Source organism: Hypanus sabinus, chromosome 3, assembly GCF_030144855.1.
Source record: "Hypanus sabinus isolate sHypSab1 chromosome 3, sHypSab1.hap1, whole genome shotgun sequence".
Taxonomy (NCBI): domain Eukaryota; kingdom Metazoa; phylum Chordata; class Chondrichthyes; order Myliobatiformes; family Dasyatidae; genus Hypanus; species Hypanus sabinus.
The window spans coordinates 49,101,013-49,122,729 of record NC_082708.1 but is presented as its reverse complement, the minus strand read 5'-3'; the positions used below and the strand labels follow the sequence as shown (position 1 = coordinate 49,122,729).

At 41.4% G+C, this 21,717-nt stretch overlaps 1 protein-coding gene across 1 annotated transcript in view; it reads left to right on the top strand.

Annotated features, from left to right (window-relative positions):
* ddx10 (DEAD (Asp-Glu-Ala-Asp) box polypeptide 10) overlaps positions 1-21,717 on the top strand; it is a 313,215-nt gene that overhangs the window by 68,636 nt on the left and 222,862 nt on the right. The window contains exons 6-8 of the mRNA XM_059964262.1: positions 9,770-9,890; positions 11,854-12,043; positions 17,605-17,731. Of these exons, the coding sequence (XP_059820245.1) occupies positions 9,770-9,890; positions 11,854-12,043; positions 17,605-17,731 (438 nt within the window). The remainder of the gene's footprint in view (positions 1-9,769; positions 9,891-11,853; positions 12,044-17,604; positions 17,732-21,717) is intronic.

The following is a 21,717-nucleotide window of genomic DNA, read 5'->3' as shown; positions in this document are numbered from 1 at the left end:
GTGAAGTTGTTCTAAGAAACATTTTTGTTTTAAGTATTGGGGGAACATACGATATATTGTAGGTGTCTGCCATAAATATGTTTGACAATTAGCAATATTACCTGCAAACTTCAATGTTCAGCTTCTGTGTTATTGCTACCAATTCTAAATTGTCTTGATTAGTGACTTTTATTTTTTATTGCTTTATGTTAGTTAAGTCAGCTTGGAAAGATGGAGACATTTAAAGAAAAACTGTCTTAAAGCTGGCGTTTTTGGATGGTACTCCTCACTTTGCTGTTAAAATATTATTTATGTTGTGGCTCTCCCCGTTATATATGTGTAAATGGTACATCAGTTTTCTGTTTGCAAGCACTTAAATGTCCAAATTAACTTATGAACTTGTTGTGTAGCAAAGAAGACAGATGACTTTCATAACATATTCTTGCACTTTGCTTTCAAGGTATTCTTCATACTATTCCCCTTAAATTTCCCACAGAAAAGTCTATTGCATACTAACTTTAATAGTTTCCTTTTGACCTATGTTCTTGGTTAAAGAACACTACCATTTTAAAATGTTCACTTTGGTTTTCAAATCCTTCATGGTCTTGCCTTACACAATATTCCTTTAGCCTTATAACCTTATGAGATAAGTGTGTCCAGTTTGGGCTTTTGGACATCTCTGATTTTAGTTGCTCTACCTTTTGTGCTTGTGCCTTTAGCTGTCATGGTTGTGTGCTGTGGAATATCCTGCCTAAACTTCTCTAATCACCGGCCTTTATTCCTTGAAGATGCTCTTTGAAATCTACCTCTTTGTTCTGAAAATTGACTTGAATGTCCCATTCTGTAATTGGTGTCAGTTTTTTGTCAGGTGATATTGATACAAGTGGAAATGTTTGCTACAGAAAGTTTAGTCATTTTAATTCCAAGTATTTTATTGATAATTACCTGTTAATCTTTTGACGATGTCTGTTAAATTCTACACATGCAATGTTTCATTCCTTCAAACATTTATAGTTTTTGGATTTGTAGATATTTGGATATAAAATTTCCCAACTCCTAACTCTTATCTGTCCCATTTTTTTCCCCTCCCTGTCTACTGATGAGCCATTTTCACATTTATCAGCATACCTCACAGGGTTTTAACACCTATACATAGAAGACAAGTTCATGCATGGAATTGTTCACTATACCTTTTGAGAGCTATGCTACCTATAGTATCTACCTCAAGGCACTGGAAATCTGACGCCAATGGTCTTGTGCAAGTTATTCTTTAACTCCAAGGGATGCATATGTCGATCTACCTCTCTACCAGAGGTCTTTAGGTTCAGACCCAGGGAATAATTGTTAAACACAGTTTACTTAAAAGTACAGTTTATTAACAAGCTTGTGTCACTCAGTTGATAAAACAGTCCCTGCTGACAGAGCCTGGTAAAATCAGCAAATCAAGTGAGCACCCAAGTAGTCACAAGGAAAGAAAACAAATATAGAAGACTGCTCCAGCCACCCATTGAAATGTTATGTACTAAATTTAAATGAACATTTTTCCCTTTTAGATGGCCTTTGTGGTTTGCTTTGAAAGACTGAACCATGACACTTCTTTCTGACAAGGCGTTAGATTGTCAATACAGCTACAGTGATAAATAATGAATGTCTTTATCTGATTTACAGCTTTCCTAGAAATATTTTGTCTTTGTGAACTACAAACTAATTTCAAATGGCTTTCTGAAGCTTGAGTGGATTCTGACCAGTTCATATTGTTGACTTTAACCTTGTTGGCCACCTTGCTGGGCAGGGCTTGGCGGACGGGAACATAGTTCTGTGGGGACTGGTTCCCTGCTGTGTACACTTATCTGATTGTGCAGAGTAAAGGGCATGAAAGCATTCTAGGAAATCATTTGGGGTCTCTCCTTTCCTGGGTTTACACTCTGAGACTTGAGTTACATCTATGCAGGGGGCCAGAACGTGGGACAAGGCGTCCAATATATTTTCAGTCATCTGCGTTTCGGTTTGCTAGGGTGCAGTTAACTGGTGGTAGTTGCCATGTCCGAGCCAAGTGGTGAATCGTGTCTGATTAGTCAGAGTAAGGGCGGCCATGGCTAGAGGGAACAAGTCTCAGGATCTAGTGGACTGAATAGTCAGGACAATTCTTAAATAATTACATAACCCTTGGGGGCTGACCTATTTGTCAGGGATGGCATTCAGTTTACGCAGAGTTTGTAAGGGGTCCAGGACTTGTGGATTTGCATAGTAGGTGCTTGTCTTGCCACTCTGGCTTGTAGGTTAAGAACTGTCCTCATGGGTAATTGCTACTGAGTCTGTATCAGTCCCGGTAAAACCAATGACCCTTGTTCAGGGGTCTGGTCTGGGAGAGGTCCAGTCTGACTGCGCGTGTAGGCAGAAACGGGTATTGGGCTTCCCAACTGTTCTGGTGGAATTACATCGGTCGGTGGCGACTGAGGCACCAACCAGGGTGAGAACCATATAGGAGTGGGGAGCCTGAGCGTGATAAAAACAGACGCCAACATACTACGCACAGTTGTGCGTAGTATGGTGGGATCATTCGGTCGCTGTACCCATTCCCAATCATTATCTGTGTCGTTTGAGGAATCGTTCGGTATGTCTGGATAGAGGCAGGCAACCCCAGAATTATTTTTATTTTCCCTTTCCCTTTTCCTTTTATTCGTTCTTCCATGGCTGTTATGTTTTGCCTTTGATACAAATTCTTTTCCCATCTCCTTTGTCTGTATTTGTCCCTTATCCCATACTTTACAATTGCTCTCAACTCTTTCCAACACCGAGGATTGCCTTATCTATCACGTCAGTCTATCCCTCTTCACTTAGTGTTATCGGTCCAACAATTTAATTAATGCCTGTCTTTTATCTCTGCCTCTTGTTGCCATGGGCCAATCAGGCAACCATACACTTTCCCCACCTGCCCTTTCCATATTCCCTGTTCTGTCTGCTCTTTTAAATTTAAATCAACTGTACCTCCTGCAGGCCAATTGTCTTTTCTTATATTTGTCTATTATTTTCTGTAACCGACTACTTCCCACCTCCCTCCCCACCGTTGTCTAAGTGCGCACCCGTCATATTCTGGGGGACTCGAACCACCTGTCTTGATTTATGAGAAGACTCAAACTTAATTTATTCCGGGGGCTCAAACCACCCGTCTTGATTTACTGGAAGACTTGATCTTCTCAGTTATTCTGAGGGACTTGAACCACCCACCTTGACTTCCTGGGGGATTCAAACCACCCGTCTCCTTTTTCCGGAGGACTCAAACTGCCCGTCCTCTTTCTGGGGAACTTGAACCACCTGTCCTTTTTATTCCCTTTGGGTCATGTCAGTGGATTTTCCCCGCCAAAATGGGGGAACAAGTAGAGTCATCAGAGAGCAGAGAAGAACCAAGGTTAAAGCTTACCTTGTGGGCCCATTCGTCTCTGATTCACCCCAACGGTCCTTTTATTCACTTAGTCAGTTCTGGCGAGGGACCTGCCACATATTGGGACCCTGCTTGCTGCTGCGCCAAGATGTCGATCTGCCTCTCTACCAGAGGCCTTTGGGTTCAGATCCAGGGAATAATTTTCAAACAGTTTGCTTGAAAGTACTTACTGTTTATTAGCAAGCTCGTGTCGCTCTGTTCATAAAACAGAGTCTCCGCTCACAGAATCTGGGAAAATCTGCAAATCAAGTGAACATCTGAGTTACTGTCTGGGCTGCTGCTATCTTCTTCAGTTGTCCATCGAAATCCGATGACGACGTCCACTCCTTTAACGGTGAGATCTTTGATGACTATACAGTCCTATCCTGTACCCACAAGCTCTATTGCAGGTGGGATATGTACAGGTGTCCCCCAGTTTTCGAATGTTCGTTTTGCGACAACTCACTGTTATGAAAGACCTACATTAGTACATGTTTTCGCTAACCAAAGAGGATCTTCGCTTTTACGAAAAAAAGACACCTGCTTTATACGTGTGTTTACCCCAAGAAAGACTACAGTGACCGTTGTTACGAATGTGCCACAACTCTGAGGGGCCGAAGGGTACAAAGTCGCCCCCTCCTTTTTGAGAATCGCAAGATCGCTATTAATTCGGGTCTGGGACCCAGGAAATGAGAGAGAATCCACAAGGTTTGGAATGTGTCCTAGCCTCAGCGAAACAAAACCATTGATAACGGCTACTGTCTCTTGGAGATGGAATTGTGTATTGAGTACTGTACTATTCATTGAATTCCCTCAGGGGACGACCAGAGTGGGGCTGGTTGAGGGATTGCATCATCCCAACCGGATTGACATCTGAGACCCTGTGAGTAAGGATAAAAGAGGGTTTGGGGAACAACCCCTTTAGACGCACCAGGAGAAACACTAGAAATCCCGTGACAGCGTTTAATAGCGACAGCTGTTAGGAGGCTCGTGTGCGTCCTTCCCTTGCCTGGGATTGTCGGGCTCACCATGGAAAACGGTTTAGCTAAAGGAGAGGCCACAAGTGAATGGCCACACCAACGAGACTGACGGATCGAAATCATAAAAGGAATCAGCAAGTTTCTCAAAATCTCTCTCTCTCTCTCTCTCCAACCATTGCAAACCCAGCGGTCCCCAAAGACTGCAGCTTGCATGAACTGACTGACTTTATATTTCCATCGGACAATACATTATCCCCTAGACAACGATAGAGCTTATTTCTTATTGATTATTATTATACCCACACTTTTACATTTAGTATTGACGACGTATATTTGTATATTTGCATTGACGTTACTTTTGTGTATTTTTACTAATAAATACTGTTAAAAATAGTACCATCAGACTTCAACGGACCTCTCTATCTTTGCAGGTAAGTGACCCAGTTACGGGGTTCGTAACATAGTGAAGCCTTGTACGGGCAGTTGTTTGCGCATGCGTGTATGTGAGTACGCTTACGAGTACATATGCATGTATATGCGTAGGCGTGTACACGTTTTTTTTCTCCAAATAGATTTTGGCTCGCTGTCTTCCTGATTTTGATAAGTGAAACTGCACCGTGCTTACAATATTTCTACTTTATATAGGGTGTATATTTGTCATATCATTCCTGCTTTTACTATATGTTAGTGTTATTTTAGGTTTTATGTGTTATTTGGTATGATTTTGTAGGTTATTTTTTGGATCTGGGAACACTCAAAAAATTTTCTCCTAAATTGATGGTAATTGCGTCTTCACTTTATGACATTTCAGTTTACAAACTGTTTCATAGGAATGCTATACCTTCGGATTGCGGGGGAAGCCTGTATGTTTGGTGGTGGTAATGGTGGCAACCATGGCTATATTTCTCCTGGCTCTCCTCTGCTGTCTTCTGGTTGTTCTTTCCATCTCCAGAATACAAACCCCATCCCTACACAGCTGTTGCCAAGTGTTATGGTCAGCAACACCATCCTCCAGGTCCTCAGGTCTGATTTTGCACTTCCTTAAAGCATTCTTCATCTGATCCTTATAGCGCTGCTTTGGCCCTCCAGCTGAGTGTTGACCACGATGTAGCTGGCTGTATAACACTCTGCAGGTAGCTGACATGGGGGCATCCTTATCACGTGCTTCAGCCACTGCAGCTGACACTGGGTGATCATAGCCTCAATACTTCTGCTGTTGGTCTTTATGAGTATTTCAGTGTGAGGCACCCGCTCATGCCAGCTAATTCCTAGGATGCGTTGGAGGCAGCTTTTCTGGAAGCGCTCCAAGGACTTGATGTGATAGCTGTAGGTTACCCAAGCTTCACAGCTATAAAGGAGCTGTGAAGCATTTGACACTGTGTAAAGAGAGCCCTTATGGCATGTCCTCCTCCGGTTTGGCTGTCCCAATAAATTTGTTAACATCCTTCGCCAGTTCCACGATGGGATGACTGCTCGGGTGACCACAGGAGGACAAGAGTCCGAGCCCTTCCTTGTACGCACAAGGGTGAGGCAGGTGTGTGTGCTCGCGCCGGTGCTGCTGTAATACATCTGTTATCACTTGTGATAACTTTGATAAGGGAAGATAGAGCAGTTTTCTCATGCAACAAACATTTCTTTGTTCATACATTATTCTCACAGCAAGACTTGACAAACTGCCAATAAATCAGTTAGGTTTTAGCCCTTGTAATTCTGCATGTAATTCCTCACATAGTCTGATTTTGTGAAGGTAGGTCATGCCTTATGAACCTGATTGAATTCTTTGAGGAAGTAACAAAACAAATTGAAGGTAGAGTGGTGGATTTGTTTTACATGGGTTTTAATAAAGTGCTCAATAAGGGTTGCAGTGGTTGGCTCATTCAGAAAGTCAGGAGGCATGAGATCCAGGGAAACTTGGCTGTGTAGATTCAGCATTGGCTTGCTCACAGAAGTCAGAGGCTGGTAGTAAATGAGGTCGGTGACTAGTGATGTTCTGCAGGGGTTTGTTCTATTACCCCTACTGTTTGTGATTTATATAAATGACAGAAGTAATAGTATAAGGGTGGGTTAGTAAGTTTGCGGATGACACAAAGATTGGTGGTGTTGTGGTCAGTGTAGAAGATATCGTAGGTTCTAATGGGACATTGTTATAATGGGTGCAGAGATGGGCTGAAAGGTGGCAGATTGAATTCAAAGTATGTAGTGCTTTGGAAGGTCAGACTTGAAGGCAGAGTGCAAGTTTAATGGAAGTATTCTTAGCTGTGTGGAGGAATCCTCAATCATGGATCCCTCAAAGCTGCTGTGTGTTGATAGGGCCTATGGTGTATTGGTCTTGATTAGTTGGGTGTTTGAGTTCAAGAGTTGTGAGGAATGTTGCAGCTCTATAAACACACTTGAAGTATTGTGTTCAGTCCTGGTTGCCTCATTACAGGTAGGATGTGGAAGCTTTAGGGAGCGTGCAGAGGATGCTGCCTGGATTAGAGAGCATGTCTTATGATGAAAGGTTGAGTGAACTTGGGCTTTTCTCTTTGCAGTAATTGCTAATGAGAGGTGACCTTGTAGAGGTGTACAAGTTGGTAAGAGGATTGGGTAGAGTGGACAGCTAGCGCCTTTTTCCCAGGATGGAAATGGCTACTAAAAGAGGACATGGTTTTAAGGAGATTGGAGGAAAGTATGGTGGGGTGGGGGGGGGGGGGAGTATTAGAGTTAAGTTGTTTACACAGAGTGGCGGATGTGTGGAGCCTGCTCCCAGGGGTAGTGGTAGAGGGGGATATATGAGACACATATAAGAGACACCTATGTAGTTAGGCACATGGGTGAAAGAAAAATAGATGGCTCTGAGGGAGGGAAGCATTAGATTTATCTTAGACTAGGCACAACATCATGGGTCAAAGGGCCTGTACTGAGCCTTATTGTTCTATGGTCTATGGATTGTCAAAGAAGTTGTGAGATTCCAAGATGGCGGCACGACACAGCTTGTAGCGGCCACTCTGGAGCTGATTATCTGTTATTGTGAAGTCTGTTATCAGACTTTCTGATCGCGAGCTGTAGTAGAGCGTGCATCAAGCTTCAAATTCCTTGGTGTCCACATTTCCAAGGATCTCACCTGGTCCCTGAACTCCTCCATCCTGATCAAAAAGGCACAATGGTGCCTTTATTTCCTGAGGAGCATCAAGAAAGCTCACCTTTGTCCCAGGATACTGACGGACTTTGACCGCTGTTCCATTGAGAGCATACTCACCAACTGCATCTCAGTGTGGTAAGGCAATTGTCCCGTATCGGACTGCAAAGCACTCCCAGTGTGTGGTGAAGACTGCCCAGCGGATTATCAGCACCCATTTGCCCACCATTGAGAACACCTACCATAAATGCTGCCTGGGCAGGGCGAAAAGCATTTTCAAGGATGCATCTCACCCTAACCATGGACTTTTTCCTCTCCTCCCATCAGGTAGGCGCTACAAGAACCTCTGCTTCTGCACCAACAGACACAGGAAAAGCTTCTTCCCTGAGGCTGTGACCCTGCTGAACCTCACATCACAGCACTAAGCAGTATTTCACCCATATTGTACTGTCTAACTTTTTATTCGCAGTTATTTTGTAAATAACACTATTCTTTGCATTTCTGGTTAGATGCTAACTGCATTTCATTTGGCTTTGTATCTGTACTTGGTGCAATGACAATAAGGTTGAATCTAATCTAACGTATTCACACTCACAGATCAAAATTTTAAATATGAACTAAACTGATATTAAAACTGGTGTAGTCACAATATGGCTTATCAGCACCTTTTTGTAGAGAAATGAGGAACAAGCAATAAATGTTGGCTTTGCTAATGATGCATGCATGCTTCAAAATAAAATTTCTTCACAGTAGCAGAGTAGTCCCCTCCCCTTTTCCTTTGATTCCTGAATTTTTACGACAGCCAGAAATGTACATAGTACTGCACACTTGGCCATATCCATGTGTAATTCCAAAGAAGATGATTATCACCTCCCAGGGAATTATGTTCCATTCTTCTGCTGTACATTCTAAGATCCAATTAGCTTTGTTTGTTATTGACTATCTCAATCTGACAAAGCAAGATCTCTCTTCTACTTTGTGTCTTGCAGTCTGGCGGGACTTAATTTAAAATGGCCAGATTGCTTTTCTTGACTAGTTTTGGTATCTTGCAGTTGTCACTGTGTTAATAATAATTTTTCACTCAGTGGAACCAGTTATTTCCCAGGTGGCCCTTGCATCTTTTTCTCATGAATAATATGTCTGTCATTAATTTGGCTGCTATTTCTGGTTTTGCTAACTGCAGTCAGCACTCCTTATCCGTGAGTTCCGCATGCATGGATTCAACCAACCATGGATCGGGAAAACCCGGAAGTTCTCTCTCCAGCACTTGTTGTTTGAGAATGTGCAGACTATTTTTTCTTGTCATTATTCCCTGAACAATACAGTATAACAACTATTTACATAGCATTTACATTATTAGGTACATAAGTAATCTAGAGATGATTTTAAAGTACAGGCTTTTGAACGGGGTTATGAACGAGTTCTGTTCCTGAGTCCGTCTTTAAGTCGGATTTGAAGTCTGAACACCTGGTATTATTTAGCGTCAATTAGTCAAACATTAGTTTTAATATATAGTATATATTTAACTTTCTATGCTTATAAAACACTTAAATGTATGTATTTCAATAATTAAACCACTGCGTTGCTTAGTAATAATTGTAGCTTTCATTGGGGCAGGGCCTTTCACATGCTCCATTAAAATTGTTCTGATCGTTGACCGACTGTAGCCTAACGTTTTTCCAATGACCAATGGCGTTTCACCTCTTTCCAATTGCTTTATTACTTCCATTTTATTTTCAATCATGATCGTGATTATTCTCGTGAACAGAAACACTGCAGATTCAGAGCTCTGCCGGGTCCTAAAGTCCACCGTGCACCGAGACAGGTTAAATAAAGGACTTGAGCATCTGTGTTTTTTGGTATCCACGGGGGCAGGGGGGGTTGTGGTGGTCCCGGAACCAACCCCCCATTGGATAAGGAAGGCTGACTGTATTTTAAAAGTCCTGTCAACTGTTTGCTTCTCATGTTAGCTTTCTTTCCTTTACCCCTCACAGCCAGTAAGTGACTAACGTAGGGGAACATTTCAGTTGGTCATCATATACCATATTATGATTTATGTGGCCTATTTGTTGGTATCTTTGAACTATAATAATGTATGTGTAATATTGATGTATGTTAGTTTACTGATATCTATAATATTGTCTGATTGGGGAACGTCTTTATGGAAAAGTTAATTAGGCAATATGTTAGTCCTGTATATGCTCTTTCTTGCCCTGTTTCTATTGTAGTAGTCCATTTAATGTAATCTTTAATACATATTACTTGCAATAGAATTTGGAAGGAGAATCAGCGAGGATCCATCAGACTAATATTGTCATCTGTACTCCTGGCCGTCTCCTGCAACATATGGATGAGACTTCGTATTTCCATGCTTCTGACCTTCAGATGCTTGGTAAGTATGTCTGGGACAATACATACAGTTTGTGGTGGTGGGAAAAGCACTGTCTTTAAACATAATTGATATTGATTACTTTCAGATATAAATGTTATTAAAATATCACAATATAGAGTGATGGATCCTTGTCATTCAATAGAATTGGAGTTTACAAAATGTCTCCATTTTCCTTCCTTGTCTCCCTATCCTGCCAGTCTTGGCTTTGAAGTTTTTACTGTTGGCTGCTCTAGACTATTAAGTAATGAACCAATGAGCAGGGTATTTTATAGAGTGCTAGGTGGTGGATATGATCTGCACTTAACGTTGTGGGAGAGATTGGAATCCAATTGTCTGTGATCTTGGGATGCAGAATATTGGTGTTTCAGTGCACACCTCTAATTCACCACTGAGTTAAACATCTCTAATGCACCACTGAATTAATTAGCTGGTCATGGTAGAGCAAATATGTTGTGCCTGAAATGTTCAGGCTTTCCTGTCCTAGTTAGAAGTAAGTGTTTTATGCTCCTCTGTTAATTTCTGTAGTCACTTTGCTGTACATTTCTGAGAGGTATGCAACAATAATTAGGGTTAATTTGTTTGAATCCTTTTCAGTTAAGTGCTTAGCCTTTCTTCCATTGCAATGTGCTGTATATTATTCTTTTGAGAATTGGTCTCCTTGTCTTCATTTATGATTAAGGTGAAGAAAGGAGCCTGATGTGCCACAGCTTATTGGTGGATTCTTTCAGGATTTTTCTGGAGTAAACCCTGATTTAGGCAGCAGGAAACGGACTGAAGTTTATAAAAGTTGACTTGAATCTGCAGTAAGTGTAGAAGGACTTTCTGCATGATTGTGTACTTATGTTTTTATAAGCTAGGGCATATGCAAAAGCAAGGGTAGATTCAAATTGGGTTTGCCTGTGTAATGAGATTAATTACGATAAATGAATGGTGTATTTTTAATAGCTGATGTAAAAAGAGGTTGAAGTAATGTTTGAATATTAATACCTGGGAAATGAAAAGGATAATACTTGTCGAGGTGTCTCACTTTGTTTTGTCACTATGACGTTATTTTCATGCGCTGGACAAATGTTGTGGGTTGAGAAAAGTTTAGTGTACAAAGATAGTGTGCCTTGGAGAGCTGGATATTGAGGTAGGGACTGAAGCAGATGTCCCTTTATGAATTGTAATGTGCAAGAATATTGATATTTATGATGTGTGACCGAAATTGAGATAAAAATAAGCAAGTGACCTGCATGTTGGGTAATTTATAATTAGTTTTTTATGCTTTGCAATGTTTGTTATGTGGTAAAAGATGCCTTGTAAATGGGTAAAAGAATAACTTGTAGCTTACCAGGGAGAGAAGAGCTGAGGTAATTCATGGGCAGATCATAGCCATTTCAAAGGTTGGAAAACTTGTGCTGCTTGGAAATCAGGTTTATGAATACATGCCATGTTCTTTGGGCACAATGTATTGGAGAAGTAACTTATTGCTACACATTGCTGCTGTGTGGCAATGTGATAGTTCCTGGACTGAAAGAGGATAATGTTGGGGTTAATAGAAAATATTAAGATCGTTTTGAAGTTCTTGTGTGATTGATTTGTATCAGACCCTACATTGTACAAAATTGGAGAGAACGTATCGATATTTATAATGGCCAGTCTGAATTATTATTATTATGAGTAGGTTTCAACAATAGACTGTATTCTTATTGTGACTAAGTGTATGTACAGGTGTCCCCCGCTTTACAAATGTTTGTTTTACGCCACTTCGCTTTTACAAAGCATCTACATTAGTAACCTGTTTTCACAATACAAAGAGGATTTTCGCTTTTACGAAAATTTTTCCCATATAAATTTATGGTTCTTCGCTTTACACCATTTTGGCTTAAGAAAGGTTTCATAGGAATGCTCTTTCTTTAAAGGGGGGGAGGGAGACACCTGTAATCCTTACCTTTGTTGAGATGTATTTTTTCTCTTTTAGTGTTGGATGAAGCTGATAGAATTTTGGATATGGGATTTTCTGAGACGATGAATGCCATTGTTGAAAATTTGCCCAAGAAACGCCAGACGTTGCTTTTCTCAGCAACACAGACCAAGTCTGTGAAGGATTTGGCACGACTGAGTCTGAAGGACCCAGAATATGTTTGGGTGCATGAAAGAGCTAAATTCAGGTAGGTGTTCATTTAGATGGATATAATAAGTTTGTAAGTTGCAACAGATTATCAAACTTTTGTTTCCTTTAGGTTAGGCATTAAATTCTGGCTTTGTCAGTGAACTCCTTATTTCAGTGGACCACTTTTAAGTACTAAATGTTTTCTGGCTATTGACATCTTGCCCCTTGTGTAACTGACTTGTTTCTTTATCATCTGTCTGTTTTTCTTTCCAAGTTCCAAATTTAATTAAAAAAATTCATGAAGCTACAGTACAAAGATATTATTTACCCTCTTTTGACTGCTTCTTGAGTTTTCAAGATTTGAATTTATTTTTATTCCTTTCATTTGCTCTGTCTTTGTATACATATTCATTTGCTTATGGATTTGGTGGTGGTTGCAGTTTGCATATGGTTTCATTCAAGAATAGTGGATCACACTGCCTTAGTAACATGAAGAATGGACAATCTACATTTCTTAAATGGTCAAACAAAATTGCAAATTCCATGGAAAGCACATAAGGGACGCATATATTCATCTCAAAACAATATCAACACTATTTAATTATTTTGTAATTCCTAGTAGGTACACTAATTAATCAAAGGTGAGGAATCTTAGATCAGTGGATGTAAGTGTTTTCTAATTATTTTCTAACAATTTCACCATTACAACGTAGGATTGGGCTGGAGTTAATTTAATTTCTTATTGATGGAAGTTCATTACCTACAAACTTGCATTATTTTATCTACTGGACTTATTGGCCATTAAAATAGTTGTCAGTGAATTGGAAGACCCCAACGTTTTTGCAGCATTCCTCTTCAGAAAGTGTATTCTTCTTTTCTTACATTTACTTATTCCCCTCAACTTCCCATTCTCATTACAAACATGGAATAACTTTTTAATACTGTGTAGTCATTATCATAAAACCATCTAATGTGGCTGCCTTCTCGCAGATTGAGACAAAGGTGTTCAGAAAACTAACTCATTGTCAAATTTCAGTTTTGATGGAGAAAGTGATGAACCTGCAGGTTTTAGATTTAATACTTGTTCAACTTGCTAAATTTGGAAACGCTGTACATCAGTATTGCTGAGCTTTGCAGCTGCTTGCCAACTTTTTGTTTGTTAGGTTTCATACAAACTGTAGGATGTGTACTTTTGGATGAGGGAACTGAATGAACAATCTGTGATGACAGAACAGACACATCAGTTTCCAAATGAGTCAGAATTGCAATTCGGAAATTGTATGAGATGTATTTTATTATATAGCTATACAATGTTGTGCGAAATCAAATTTGGTGAGTGGGGACAAAAGATCTTAAGATATAAGAGCAGAATTATGCCATTTGGCCCATCGAGTCTGCTCCACTCACTAATGACAAGTAAGTTAATTATTTATTTACAGGACAAGGCAGACATTGAATATTCAGTAAGGCCTTTAAGCTGTACTCATTTACAAATACTTATCTAAACTGAGTGCTGAATTGGAAGGACAAAAAACACTAAATATACAGTGGCAAATACCTAAAGTGTGTGCCTGGGCCCTCTATACTACATCACACCTCCACATTTTACCATTTCCATGGTACACCATAACCTACCGGTCAACTTCTACACTTTGCAATTTGCCTACCAGAGCAACAGGTCAACGGCAGATGCCATCTCTCTGGCACTACATTCCTCCTTAGAACACCTGGAGAATAAAGACACATATGTAAGGCTCCTTTTCATTGACTACAGCTCTGCCTTTAATACCATCATTCCAAATAAACTGACTCCTAAGCTCTGGAACCTGGGTCTTAGCACTCAGATCTGCAGCTGTATCTTCAACTTCCTCACAGACAGGACACAGGCTGTAAAAATAGGGGACAAGCTCTCATCTACAATCACTCTGAGCCCCACAAGGCTGTGTACTCACCCCCCTGTTGTACTCACTGTACACCCGTGATTGTGTAGCCAAGTTTCCATCAAACTCAATATATAAGTTTGCTGATGACACCACAATTGTAGGCCGTATCTTGGGTCAGCAAGACGGAGGAACTGGTTGTTGACTTCAGAAGGAGTAGCGGACTGCACAACCCCATCTACGTCGATGGTGCGCAGGTGGAGCAGGTCAAAAGCTTTAAGTTCCTCGGAGTGAATATCACAAATGACCTGACTTGGTCTAACCAAGCAGGGTCCACTGCCAAAAAGGCCCACCAGCGCCTTTACTTCCTGAGAAAGCTGAAGAAATTTGGCCTGTCCCCTAAAGCCCTCACTAATTTTTATAGGTGCACCATAGAAAGCATTCTTCTAGGATGCATCATAACCTGGTATGGAAGTTGTCCTGTCCAAGACCGGAAGAAGCTGCAGAAGATCGTTAACACAGCCCAGCACATCACACAAACCAATCTTTCATCCTTGGACTCACTTTACACCACACGCTGTCGGATCAGTGCTGACAGAATAATACAAGGACAAGACCCACCCAGCCAACACACTTTTTGTCCCACTTCCCTCTGGAAGATTCGTACGGCCAGATTTGGAACCAGCTTCTTTCCAACTGTGATAAGACTGCTGAACAGATCCTGACCCGGATCTAGGCCGTCCCTTCCAAATATCCGGACCTGACTTGCACTACCTTACTTTCCCTTTTCTATTTTCTAATTATGATTAATAATTTAAATTTTTATTATGTTTGATTTGTACTTCAGGGAGCGTGAAGCGCAGAAACAAATATCACTGATGATTGTATGCTCTAGTATCAATTGTTTGGTGATAATAAAGTAAAGTTGACTACCTGCTTCACGATGACCCAGAGAACAAAGGAGATCACATAGTTACCATGTGCGGTATTTAAACTACCGGTTCTGTGAGGTCATCAGTTAAATGGCAGGTAGTGGGATGGGCTGCAATGCACGGGGGAGTGACTTTCGATGAACGGGCAAGCTAGACATTTAATGCAACAAACATTTACTCGTTAACTCAACCAAGTATATTTTTCAAGAGTTGTATAAATTCCCAAGTTTATATTTCTTTGGTTCTGTTTATCTGGTTAAAGCCATCAATTCAAAGTTATGTTGGGCAGTCATCTTTTCTAAATTTCAGTCAGGCTTGATCATACTGTTAGTGATGCTACTTTTAACTAGTTCTCCTTTTAATCAGCAGCCACGTATTTCAGTTTTGTTTGTGTGTGTGTTTATAATTTTTCTGTCATCATCTTAAAGTACTAAACATCATCTTAAACTATGGTAAAACTGCAGAATCTTTGATTTTTTTTAATGGTATGAGAAATCCATTTTGCCCAACAAGTCCATCCTGATGTAGAGCAATCTATTCAGACTCATTGTCACAGAATTTTCCTTCAAAATATTTTATTCTCAAGTATTTATCCAGCTCCCCTTTTTAAAACACTGAAAGAAGCTGCAGAAGGTTGTAAATCTAGTCAGCTCCATCTTGGGCACTAACCTACAAAGTACACAGGACATCTTTATGAAGCAGTGTCTCAGAAAGGCAGCATCCATGATGAAAGACCTCCAGCACCCAGGTCATGCCCTTTTCTCACTGTTACCATCAGGTAGGAGGTACAGAAGCCTGAAGGCACACACTCAGTGATTCGGGAACAGCTTCTTTCCTTCTGCCATCTGATTCCTAAATGGACAATGAAGCTTTGGACACTACCTCACTTTTTTTTTAATATACAGTATTTCTGTTTTTGCACGTTTAAAAAAAAATTCACTTGTTTATTGTTTTATTTTATTATTATTTTTCTCTCTTTGCTAGATTGTGTGTTGCATTGAACTGCTGCTGCTAAGTTAACAAATTTCACGTCACACGCCGGTGATCATAATTCTGATTCTGAATAATAGTATTTTCACCTTTGCAGACAGTGACACCAAGACCATAATCACTCAGTGCAAGAAATAACAGATTCTTTTTCCCTAGCGATACACACAAAATCTGGAGGAGCTCAGTAAGTCGGCAAGCATCTGTGGAGGGGAATAAAGCTCCTAGAATTTTGGTCTGGAACATTTACTGTTCATATCCCTTCACAGATGCTACCTGACTTGCTGAGCTCCTTCAGCTTTCTGTGTTTGTCACAGTATCTGCAGAATCTCCCTTGTGTTTATTCTTTTTCCTTGCATTCTTTTCCCCTGACAGTTCACCTCATAACTTCTGCCCATTACTTTGAAACAATGTCATCTGGTGCTTCAACCATCCTGTGATGAGAAAAGTTTATCAGTAGTCACTGTTTGAACCTGCCATAATCTTGAAGACCTTTATTAAATTAACGTCCAAGAATCTGTACCTCAAGAAGAAGAGTCTAGATTTATAACTGGAAATCTTTCAAGCCTAAAACCTTTTACAGTGCTGGAAACCATCCTAAACCATTCTAGTGTATTGCAGGGAAAATTCAGCAGATAATGTTTGTAGGTAGAGAATCAGAAAAACAACTCTGATCAATGGTCCTGGACCTGAAACTTGTAACTCTTTTACTTTCTGCTGGTACAGCTGAACTTGAGTGTTTCCAACATTTTCAGTGCTTTTTATTTCAAATATCTGGCATCTGCAGTTTAAAAAAAAATACAATGCCAGAATAATATTGGGTTGTGTTCAATGGGATTCTGAGAGTTCTCTCTAAAAGCAGAATTATTAGAATAATTGACATCAGTTAAAAATGATTAAATCATGACAAGAGAAATGAAGAAGAAGCAAAGATGAAGGTAGCTGGAGTAATCTTGAATTTTATATGTAAATTAACCTGGATTTTATTTGTACAATTTTAATAACTGAAGGAAAAGATTCAAAGTTTCGAAATATATTTATTATCAAAGTATACCACTCTGTGATTCGTCCTCCTGCGGGGCAGTTATGAAACAAAAACCATCAAACCCATTTAAGAAAATACCAAAACACCCAATGTGCAAAATAGAAGAAGAAATTGCACAAATGGCAAAAAGCAAGAGGACTATACAAAGAATATCAAATCAGGAGTCCTGTACATTCAGTTTATTTTAGTTCAGCTTTGCGCTGCTAGCCGACTGCAGGCTACAGGGCAAAGCGTTCTTTGCTGAAGCGTCCCAGACCGCATCGATCGTCCCAAACAAATCACTCAAGCACAGCAATTAAAAAGAGTAACCATAATCCAGGAGCATATGCAACGTGAACCCTAACCTCCCCGAAAATGAGACTACAGCCTCTCCGATCAATCCTATCAACATGGATACCAAGACAACTGCACCTTCCTCCGACAGCAGCTAGCGAGAGGGAGAAGAAGACTGGCCAAATGCAGGCTTCGAATGCCTGCCTGTCCTCCGCTCTTATCCCTGTCGATTTCAACCTTGCATGATGCCTCAATCAGAGAAAAGCAATGGAGGCTCCAGACTTCCAGTCCTGCAGGCCACACACTCTGCTCCAAACCTCACTCTTCTGTGTTTAACAAAAATCCCTACCCCTGACATCCCCCACCTGTACTTTCCTCCAATCACCTCACAATTATGCCCCTCCTATATTACATACCTGTAAACACCACTTTATTCTCGCTTTCTGTGTGTCTTTATAAAGTGATCTTCTGCGTGAATGTTGACGTGAGTTTTGTGTTGCAGCACCCCCGGAACACTGGAACAGAACTACGTGGTTTGTGAGCTGCACCAAAAAGTAAACATGTTGTATTCATTCGTGAAGAATCATCTAAACAAGAAGACGATTGTCTTTTTCTCAACCTGCAAACAAGTATGTATTTCTATTTCCATTTTGTGTCTTTATTATTTCCTTGCTTAAACTTATTTCTGTATTCTTGGGAATACATTGTAAGATAACTTCATTGCAATAAACACACACAAATGCTGGAGGAACTCAGCAAACCAGGTAGCATCTATGGAAAAGAGTACAGTCGATGTTTTGGGCCAAGTCTCGGGACTGGAGAGAAGAAAAGATGTGTGAGAGTAAGACAGCGAGGGGAGGTGAGGAAGTAGCACAAGGTGATAGGTGAAACCAGGAGGGGTGAAGTAAAGAGCTGGGAAGTTGAATGGGGAAAGAGATACAGGGCTGGAGAAGGGGGAATCTGATAGGAGAAGATTGAAGGCTGTGGAAGAAAAAATAGGGGAAGGAACACCAGAGGGAAGGGATGGGAAGGTAAGGTGAGAGAGGGAGATGGGAATAGGGAAATGGTGAAGGATGGGGTAGGGTGGCATTACTAGAAGTTTGAGAGATCAATGTTCATGGCATCAGGTTGGAGGCTACCCAGACGCCATATAAGATGATGCTCCTCAACCTGAGTGTGGCCTTATTGTGATGACAAGAGAGGCCATGGACTGACATGTTGGATTGGAAAGTAAAATTATAAACCCTCTGATCCTCATAGCTGCCTGGACTTTACCTCTTTATACCCTGTTACTTGTGGGGGGGAAAAAAGGCCATCACCTTTTCTCAATTCCTCCATCGCCGTCGCATCCGCTCTCAGGATGAGGCTTTTCACTCCAAAACTGGGCTTCCCTTCCTCCATCAATACTGCCTTCAACTGCATCTCTTCCATTTGCGAGTTTCTGCCCTCTCCCCATCCTCCCGCCATCCCACCAGTGATACGGTTCCTCTTGTCCTCACCTACCACCCCACCAGCCTCTGGGCCCAGCACATAATTTTCCATAACTTCTGCCATCTTCAGCGGGATCCCACCACTGAGTATGTCCTTCCCTCCATCACCCCCCTGCAGAAAGCAGGGATCACTCCCTATGTGCCTCCCTTGTTCATTCTTCCTTCCACACTCATTTCCCTCCTGACACTTTTCCTTGCAGGTGGAACAAGTACTACACTTCTCCCCATGTCTTTTCCCTCACAATCATTCAGGGCCTGAAACTGTCCTTTCAGGTGAAGTGATACTTGATCTGTGAGTCTGTTGGGCTCATTTACTGTATCCCATGCTCCCGGTGTGGCCTCCTCTATATCTGTGAGATCCGATGCAGATTGGGAGACTGCTTTGCAGAGCACCTACGCTTCATTTGCCACAATATGCTTCATCCACCAGACCAAGCGGGATCTCCCAGTGGCCACCCATTTTAACTCCACTTCCCATTCCCATTCCGATATGTCCATGCATGGCCTCCTTTGCTGTCGCGATGAGGTCATAGAAACATGGAGAACCTACAGCACAACACAGGTCCTTCAGCCCACAAAGTTGTGCTGAACATGTCCCTACCTTAGAAATTACTAAGCTTACCTATAGTCTCTATTTTTCTAAGCTCCATGTACCTATCTAAAACCCTCTTAAAAGACCCTATTGTATCCGCCTCCACCACCATTGCTGGCATCCCATTCCATGCACTCACCACTCTCTGAGTAAAAAAACTTACCCCTGACATCTCCTCTGTACCTACTCCTCAGCACCTTAAACCTGTGTACTCTTGTGGCAACCATTTCAGCCCTGGGGAAAAGGCCTCTGACTATCCACACGATCAATGCCTCTCATTATCTTGTACACCTCTATCAGGTCACCTCTCATCCTCCTTCGCTCCAAGGAGAAAAGGCTGAGTTCACTGAACCTGTTCTCATAAGGCATGCTCCCCAATCCAGGCAACATCCTTGTAAATCTCCTCTGCATCCTTTCTATGGTTTGTACGTCCTTCCTACAGTGAGACGACCAGAATTGAGCACAGTACTCCAAGTGGGGTCTGACTTGGGTCCTATACAGCTGCAACATTACCTCTCAGCTCCTAAATTCAATTCCACAATTAATGAAGGCCAATACACCATACGCCTTCTTAACCACAGAGTCAACCTGCGCAGCTGCTTTGAGCGTCCTATGGACTGGGAACCCAAGATCCCTCTGATCTTCCACACTGCCAAGAGTCTTACCATTAATACTATATTCTGCCATCATATTTGACCTACCGAAATGAACCACCTCACACTTATCTGGGTTGAACTCCACTTCTCAGCCCATTTTTGCATCCTATCAATGTCCTGCTGTAACTTTTGACAGCCCTCCACACTATCCAAAATACCTCCAGGTCATTTATAAAAAAATCACGAAGAGTAAGGGTCTCAGAACAGATCCCTGAGGCACACCACTGGTCACTGACATCTATGCAGAATATGACTAGTCTACAACCATTCTTTGCCTTCTGTGGGCAAGCCACTTCTGGATCCACAAAGCATGTCCCCTTGGATCCCATGCCTCCTTACTTTCTTAGTAAACTTGCATGGGGTACCTTATCAAATGCCTTGCTGAAATCCATATACACTACATCTACTGCTCTTCTTTCATCAATATGTTTAGTCACATCCTCAAAAAATTCCATCGGGCTCGTGAGGCACAACCTGGCCTTGACAAAGCCATGCTGACTACTCCTAATCATATTATACCTCTCCAAATGTTCATAAATTCTGCCTCTCAGTATCTTCTCCATCAACTTACCAACCACTGAAGTAAGACTCACTGGTCTATAATTTCCTTGGGCTATCTCTACTCCCTTTCTTGCATAAAGGAACAACATCCGCAACCCTCCAGTCCTGTGGAACCTCTCCCATCTCAATTAATGATGCACCAGGGGGTCAGCAATCTCCTCCCTTGCCTCCCACAGTAGTCTGGGGTACATTTCATCCTGTCCCGGCGACTTATCTAACTTGATGCTTTCCAAAAGCTCCAGCACATCCTCTTTCTTAAAATCTACATGCTCAAGCTTTTCAGTCTGCTGAAAATCATCACCACAGTCACTAAGATCCTTTTCCATAGTGAATACTGAAGTAAAGTATTCATTAAGTACCTCTGCTTTTTCCACTGTTTCTATAAACACTCTCCCACTGCCACACATGAACTTACACTCATGTTGGATGAGCAACGCCATGTGTTCCATCTGGGTTGCCTCAATTTCTCGAACTTCTGATAATAACCCCCCCCCCCCCCCCCCCCCCCCCGCCGACACACACGTCATCATTTCCCATTCATATTTCCCTCTCTTACCTTATCCCCTTGCCTGCCCATCACCTCCCTCTGGTGTTTCTCCCCCTATCTTTCTTCCATGACCTTCTGTCCTCTCCTATCAGATTCCCCCTTCTCCAGCCTCGTATCACTTTCACCCATCAACTTCCCAGCTCTTTACTTCACCCCTCCAAGTCTCACCTTTCACCATGGATCTTCCTCCCTTCCCCTGACTCAACATCTTTTTTTCCAGTTTTTCTCCCCCACCCCACCATTTCCTGTCTTTTTCAAGACCTAGGAAATTGGCCCGAAACGTTGACTGTTTACTCTTTACCATAGATGCTGCCTGGCCTGCTGAGTTCCTCCAGCATTTTGTGTGTGCAGATTTTTCTCTTGTTTGTGATTTCATGTAAATAAACTATTTGAATGCCATTTCCAGACATGAGACCCAAGTGAACATAAACATTACTGAGCTCTCTGCCATACTCTATTTTTAGATATGGGCTCTCGGGATTACAACTGGCAGAGAAGCCTCATCTTGTATTGTTTCGAGCTGTCACCCGTTCACAGGACAAAGTTGGTTGTACTCTTGATCAGAAGGGAAATGAACAGTTGGAAGACAAATGCTTGCACATCTAATCCTTCGATCCTTGGTATCAGTGAAGGAAAAGATGAAAGTTTGATTAAAAGCAAACTGTTGACTATTATACTTAAGTGCAGTTTCCTTTTACTGAATTTTGGACTGAGAGCAAATCAAAAAAAATATTCTGAATGTGATGCAATAGAAAGAAATATTTGTTCT